Source organism: Bufo gargarizans, chromosome 4, assembly GCF_014858855.1.
Source record: "Bufo gargarizans isolate SCDJY-AF-19 chromosome 4, ASM1485885v1, whole genome shotgun sequence".
Taxonomy (NCBI): domain Eukaryota; kingdom Metazoa; phylum Chordata; class Amphibia; order Anura; family Bufonidae; genus Bufo; species Bufo gargarizans.
Genome location: NC_058083.1, coordinates 525,774,501 through 525,781,948, shown reverse-complemented (window position 1 = coordinate 525,781,948; position 7,448 = coordinate 525,774,501). Strand labels below are relative to the sequence as shown.

General features: G+C 50.8%; 1 protein-coding gene across 1 annotated transcript; it reads right to left on the bottom strand.

The window, feature by feature from the left end:
* Positions 1 to 3,244: 3,244 nt before the first annotated feature.
* Positions 3,245 to 5,149, bottom strand: LOC122933633 (hemoglobin heart muscle subunit alpha-type-like). The gene is made up of 3 exons (XM_044288526.1): positions 4,792 to 5,149; positions 3,948 to 4,152; positions 3,245 to 3,431 (listed from the first exon to the last, which is right to left on the bottom strand). Exons 1-3 carry the CDS (start codon positions 4,884 to 4,886, stop codon positions 3,321 to 3,323), a joined length of 411 nt encoding a protein of 136 aa, XP_044144461.1. The 5' UTR covers positions 4,887 to 5,149; the 3' UTR covers positions 3,245 to 3,320.
* Positions 5,150 to 7,448: the final 2,299 nt, after the last annotated feature.

The following is a 7,448-nucleotide window of genomic DNA, read 5'->3' as shown; positions in this document are numbered from 1 at the left end:
TGACTGTCCGTCCCTGTGTGCGTGTGTGTGCTTGTGACTGTCCGTCCCTGTGTGTGTGTGACTGTCCGTCCCTGTGTGCGTGTGTGTGCGTGTGACTGTCCGTCCCTGTGTGCGTGTGTGTGCTTGTGACTGTCCGTCCCTGTGTGCGTGTGTGTGCGTGTGACTGTCCGTCCCTGTGTGCGTGTGTGTGCGTGTGACTGTCCGTCCCTGTGTGCGTGTGTGTGCGTGTGACTGTCCGTCCCTGTGTGCGTGTGTGCGACTGTCCGTCCCTGTGTGCGTGTGCGACTGTCCGTCCCTGTGTGCGTGTGCGACTGTCCGTCCCTGTGTGCGTGTGCGACTGTCCGTCCCTGTGTGCGTGTGCGACTGTCCGTCCCTGTGTGCGTGTGCGACTGTCCGTCCCTGTGTGCGTGTGCGACTGTCCGTCCCTGTGTGCGTGTGCGACTGTCCGTCCCTGTGTGCGTGTGCGACTGTCCGTCCCTGTGTGCGTGTGCGACTGTCCGTCCCTGTGTGCGTGTGCGACTGTCCGTCCCTGTGTGCGTGTGCGACTGTCCGTCCCTGTGTGCGTGTGCGACTGTCCGTCCCTGTGTGCGTGTGCGACTGTCCGTCCCTGTGTGCGTGTGCGACTGTCCGTCCCTGTGTGCGTGTGCGACTGTCCGTCCCTGTGTGCGTGTGCGACTGTCCGTCCCTGTGTGCGTGTGCGACTGTCCGTCCCTGTGTGCGTGTGCGACTGTCCGTCCCTGTGTGCGTGTGCGACTGTCCGTCCCTGTGTGCGTGTGCGACTGTCCGTCCCTGTGTGCGTGTGCGACTGTCCGTCCCTGTGTGCGTGTGCGACTGTCCGTCCCTGTGTGCGTGTGCGACTGTCCGTCCCTGTGTGCGTGTGCGACTGTCCGTCCCTGTGTGCGTGTGCGACTGTCCGTCCCTGTGTGCGTGTGCGACTGTCCGTCCCTGTGTGCGTGTGCGACTGTCCGTCCCTGTGTGCGTGTGCGACTGTCCGTCCCTGTGTGCGTGTGCGACTGTCCGTCCCTGTGTGCGTGTGCGACTGTCCGTCCCTGTGTGCGTGTGCGACTGTCCGTCCCTGTGTGCGTGTGCGACTGTCCGTCCCTGTGTGCGTGTGCGACTGTCCGTCCCTGTGTGCGTGTGCGACTGTCCGTCCCTGTGTGCGTGTGCGACTGTCCGTCCCTGTGTGCGTGTGCGACTGTCCGTCCCTGTGTGCGTGTGCGACTGTCCGTCCCTGTGTGCGTGTGCGACTGTCCGTCCCTGTGTGCGTGTGCGACTGTCCGTCCCTGTGTGCGTGTGCGACTGTCCGTCCCTGTGTGCGTGTGCGACTGTCCGTCCCTGTGTGCGTGTGCGACTGTCCGTCCCTGTGTGCGTGTGCGACTGTCCGTCCCTGTGTGCGTGTGCGACCGTCCGTCCCTGTGTGCGTGTGCGACCGTCCGTCCCTGTGTGCGTGTGTCTCGCCCTGTGTGTATCACTATGCCCACAGTGTTCCTATGTCTTGACACAGCTGCTTCAGAACGTTCTGTGCGGGGCAAGAAGATGGAAGAGGAGGCAGCGCCAGCATGGAGTCTGTGCGATAGACACAGGGAGGCACATTAAGGATGAAGGTAACACTTCCACATGATCTACAGTAGTGTTATCTGTGGTTTTACATAGGACTGCAGGTAACACTACCACGAGATTAGCTCACACAGGGCGCCTGAACACCTAAGGCCGGCCCTGGCTGCACACCACTCCTGTGTCATACAATAGAAAAAACTAATCTGTAACGTCATATAGAGGGATGACGTCACTGATGTAATATGCCTTTTATATGTGGAGAGCGGTGATGTCACAGATGTAATATATTACTTATAAGTGACAGCACCACTCTCCACATATAAATAATATATTACATCAGTGACATCACCACTTTCCACATATAAGCAATATATTACATCAGCGACATCACCGCTGTCCACATAAACTGGTAAGTAATATATTACATCAGTGACATCACCACTCTCCACATATATGTGGAGAGCGGTGATGTCACTGATGTAATATATCGCCTATATGAGGACAGCGGTGATGTCACTGATGTAAAATATCACTTATATGTGGAATGCGGTGATGTCACTGATGTAATATAACATATGTGGAGAGCAGTGATGTCACTGATGTAATATAACATATGTGAAGAGCAGTGATGTCACTGATGTACTATATCATATGTGGAGAGTGTTCATGTCACTGATGCAATACAGTGCTCCAGATGGCGACCAAAATGGTCGCCAATGCACCTTAAAATTTGCAGATGGTGACAAGACTTGTCATAGGCTACAGGCCTGAGGTCTATTTGGTAGTGAAATCCAAGCGCAGGCAGGCGTGATGATGTCATCACGCCCACCTGTGCCAGGACGCAGGGAGGTGTGCGCGTCTGTGTTGCACCATCTCTCGCCGTACCAGCAGCTAGTGAGCGCCAGTGAAAGGACACAGGTGAGTATAAGATTATTATTTTTTTAGGGTGTGGGAAGGCGGGATCCAGGGGGCCCCAAGTAAATTCTTGCCCAGGGTCCAATCAATATTAAAGACAGCCCTGGTGCCAGGTCCTCCAGTGCTAGACTGGTAAATAAAAGGACCTTAACATGTATAGCTTGGAAGAAAGACGAGACAGAGGGGAGATGATAGAAACTGCTAAATACATAAAGGGAATCAACAAGGTAAAAAAGAGGAGAGAATATTTAAAAGAAGAAAAACTGCTACAAGTGGACATAGTTTTAAATTAGAGGGGCAAAGGGTTAAAAGTTATATCAGGAAGTATTACTTTACTGAGAGAATAGTGGATGCATGGAATAGCCTTCCTGCAGAAGTGGTAGCTGCAAATACAGTGGAGGAGTTTAAGCATGCATGGGATAGGCATAAGGCCATCCTTCATATAAGATAGGGCCAGGGGCTATCCATAGTATTCAGTATATGGGGCAGACTAGATGGGCCAAATGGTTCTTATCTGCCGACACATTCTATGTTTCTATGTGATGAATAAGAAATTCCCTATAGTAGAAAATGAGACTAGACAACCTCATTTATGTTTTCCATGCCTTACACCCTGTATCACCACTCCTCCCTCTATAGTCTACTGGACTGAGGTAGACATCATGATTAACCAAGTTTCCCTTTACAGAAGGCCAGACCAAGAATACCAGGAGACGGGACGTACAAGAATATAATTTATTACAGATCGGGAGAAAAGATCCCGGGTCATGGAGCCGTCATCAGTATCATGGAGGACAGACGCTGGTTACTGGAGACTTGGACATATGTCTGAGGAAGACTCCTCCCGGTCAGCTGGAGATCAGGGCAACGGCAACCTCATTGAGGAACTTGTCACAGGCCGACTTGTCCACATCTGGGAAATGCTTGACGATGACCTCCAGGAGACAACCACACAGCAGCTGGGGATGGATGATGGGAGTCAGTGCATGCTGAACACTACAACAATTCTTATAAGGAAGGGGGGGGGGGAGGGAGGGAGGTAGGTTTTGATAATAGTGATGAGCGAACTTCTGTTTTAAGTTCGGCGTCTAAAGTTCGGCTTCCAGTTAGCGGAGAATCCCGATATGGTTCCCGATATGGATTCCGAGTTCCGTTGTGGTCCGTGGTAGCGGAATCAATAATGGCCGATTATTGATTCCGCTACCACGGACCACAACGGAAGTCGGAATCCATATCGGGAACCATATCGGGATTCTCCGCTAACTGGAAGCCGAACTTTAGACGCCGAACTTAAAACAGAAGTTCGCTCATCACTATTTGATAATTCTAGCTGCTTTCCCCCCCCCCCCCCCCCAAGAAATGGCTCCACTCTTGACAGTAATGAAGGAACTGCAATACCAGATATAACCATGGACAAGAGTGGCATCATTTTTTAGCAGACTTTCTAACCACCACTGGACAGATCTGCTCCTCACCTTGATGGTGTCCACACTGAGCTTCAGCTTGTTGGTGTGCATCTCCCGCAGTGTGGCCAAGTTCTCCTGCAGATTTCCATAGTGGTTGAGGGCATCATTAATGGCGTGGATGATCTTCCCTCCATGTGTCTTCAGATCCTGACTGCCAGGGGTCACGTCCATGTGAGTGAAGTGGGACTTGGTGTCTGGATGGTGCTGGAAGAGACTGAGGAAGTGAAGATCCAGTGTTACATGGGGTAAAGACACTGTTGTCCTATATACACTAAGGAAATCTGATGTCAGGACAGTAGAGGGGGCTACAAACAAAACAGGAGCAGCTTTAAGGATGGCCGAGTATTAGGTAAAGATGGCTGCCTTCATTCAGAAGCAGCACCACACCTGTCTGTAATTATAGTTCAGATCCATTGAAGTGAACAGGACTGAACTGCAGTATCACACACGGCCTGCAGACAGGGGTGGCACTGTTTAACAGAAACTGCCATGTTTTACTAATCCTGTGCAAAGCCCTCCCCTTCCCTCTTGGTTCTAGTCCCCTGGTATAACACTAAAGGGGTTTTGCAGGATTAGCAGTGACAGCACCACTCTCACCCACAGGATGCGTCTGGTACTGCAGCTCAGCCCCATTAACTTGAATGAAAACAATGCAATAAGAGAACTTATGGACAAACTGCTCTCTGGACACTCAGTGTTACTAGATTACAGTTTCTCAGGTCAAAGAAAGAATCCAAACAAAATCGGATACATTGTTGCATGTAGTGCAGGGGGCGGAGCTCCAGGTGTAACAATGTATCAGCTCCTCCTTCCCAGCCCCTTGTAGCAGTGACTATCTGGCTCTGCCGCTCACCTCTCCATGGCTTCACCTCCAATCTTCTCAGCGTCAGCGTCAATCTTCACAAACAAGGGCTCCAAAGCCGCCTTCTCAGCATCTGATAGCGCCATCCTGGGATGTGAAGCTCCAGCACAAGGGCCAATCTGCACTGAGGGGCCCCAGACTCCATCATCACCTTTATATAGGGAGGAATGGCTGCTGATCCAGCACACCTGGGGCCCTACAGGAGAGCCTGACAACCTGGCCTGGCTGACAACTCCTGGACTGGAGTGCAGACACAATCAGCTGGTGGCTCCTGTAGACTCCTATCACCTGAGAAGACGCTCATGTGTATTAGCTCCGGGCTCAGTGCTGATCAAATGTGCACAATGATTACACGTGACCGAAAAACGCACAATGATGTCACCTGTAAAGTATTTGTATGTGATCACATGACGCTGTGCGCACACGTGTGATGTGACATGTCTCTGATATCCGGTGCAGTTGGTAATTTCTGTATTATATTACATGTGATGTTCGTCTATGGGACACATCTCATTACACGTGTACAGTACATGTGGTATCATACATGTGATCGCAGTGCATGCATCGCATTAACATGGATCCCCAGCCAATCGTGCCACTCTAGTTATTAACCCTTTCATGATATGACATCACTACTGTCTTATAGGAGGTGTCAGAACACATACATGGTTGTCGGCTCGGCTGACAGGTATCTAGTATTTGGTGCTATTCACACAATGTGGTCAGATCGCAGTTTATTGAGATTCTCACCACGTTTTTTGCATAAAAAGTGCCATTTTGCAGAAATGTTGCAGTAATAAATGCGTCATGTGAACTGACCCTTCTTGCCAGCCATGTGTTATAGGGTAATGTCCGCATCGGATGGATACTGCTGGTTAGAGATGAGCGAATTTCATATTTTAGTTCACTTTGTTGGTTAAGGGTGAATTGCGTTATGGATTCCGTTACCGCGGACCATAATGCAATTCTATGACGGAATGCTATTCCGCTATTCATTCCGTCATAATGGAAGTGTTTGGGCTGCAAAACGGATCCGTCCCGTTTCCGTTATGCAGTGGAGTCCGTCATAGAATTGCGTTATGGTCACTGATAACGGAATCCATAACGCAATTCACCTTTAACCAACAAACGAATTGTGATGAGGAAATGTTATGATGGACCTGGAAGCCGACAGCAGGAAGTGAGAAATTTCGGAAGCCTTTCCCTGCATTAATGTGATTGTGAGGTCAGAGCTCCCGGTAATATAGAGGGAGATATCTGTGATGGCCGCCTTTGGGCAAGTTCACACAGATGATATGCTGCAGACCTGCTCCAGGCTCAGCTCTATTGAAGGAGTGAAACCGCGAGCGATCTCCCTTCCTGGTGCAGTCGCGGCTTTAAACCTCTCGCCTGCGAACTGCAGCAGTGCCCATTGAAAACAGTGTAAGGCAAACACCATGCGCCAGCATCCACTTCCAAAATTCTGCTGTGTGAGCGGGCCCATAGGGTGGATTTACACAGGGCCTTTAAAAACACTGTCTACCAGTAAAACTCTCACAATTCAACCAATCAGAGCTCAGCTTTCATTTCTTAAATTGGGAATCCAAGACCATGCAATACCCCAGACCTGGGGGGATCTGCAATTGCTGTGTTTTATATGTAATGTATTGTATTTTCATGTTTATACCATTTATTCCAGCAGGAGAAGTAATGGTTAGCAGGAACAGGGCTTACCCAACCTGTTCCTCCCCTCTTGGTAGGAGTGTGCTGGTCCTACTCCCCCTCCTGGCAGGAAGGCCTCATGCACACGACAGTTTTTTTTCACGGTCCGAAAAAACGGGGTCCGTGGGTCCGTGATCCGTGACCGTTTTTTCGTCCGTGGGTCTTCCTTGATTTTTGGAGGATCCACGGACATGAAAAAAAAGTCGTTTTGGCGTCCGCCTGGCCGTGCGGAGCCAAACGGATCCGTCCTGAATTACAATGCAAGTCAATGGGGACGGATCCGTTTGAAAATTGAGCCACAGTGTGTCATCTTCAAACGGATCCGTCCCCATTGACTTACATTATAAGTCTGGACGGATCCGCTTGCCTCCGCACGGCCAGGCGGACACCCGAACATAACTTGAAGCGTCCCCATCACCATGGGAACGCCTCTACGTTAGAATATACTGTCGGATATGAGCTACTTCGTGAAACTCATTTCCGACAGTATATTCTAACACAGAGGCGTTCCCATGGTGATGGGGACGCTTCAGGTTAGAATACACTGCAAACTTGGTACAAGACTGCCCCTTGCTGCCTGGCACCACCCGATCTCTTACAGGGGGATATGATAGCACAATTAACCTCTTCAGGTGCGGCACCTAAAGGGGTTAATTGTACTATCATATTCTCCTGTAAGAGATCAGGGCTGCCAGGCAGCAGGGGGCAGACCCCCCCCTCCCCAGTTTGAATATCGTTGGTGGCACAGTGTGTGCCCATCGCCCCCCCCTTCCTCCCTCTATAGTTAAAAATCGTTGGTGGCACAGTGTGTGCCCATCGCCCCCCCCCTTCCTCCCTCTATAGTTAAAAATCGTTGGTGGCACAGTGTGTGCCCATCGCCCCCCCCCTTCCTCCCTCTATAGTTAAAAATCGTTGGTGGCACAGTGTGTGCCCATCGCCCCCCCCCT

Excerpts from the sequence above, each read along its gene's own strand:
- LOC122933633 (XM_044288526.1), bottom strand. The coding sequence starts at position 4,886 with ATGGCGCTATCAGATGCTGAGAAGGCGGCTTTGGAGCCCTTGTTTGTG. Across the intron at positions 4,153-4,791 it reads GGAGGTGAAGCCATGGAGAG|TCTCTTCCAGCACCATCCAG; the intron begins GTGAGCGGCAGA and ends TCACTTCCTCAG. Across the intron at positions 3,432-3,947 it reads TCAGTGTGGACACCATCAAG|CTGCTGTGTGGTTGTCTCCT; the intron begins GTGAGGAGCAGA and ends ATCCATCCCCAG.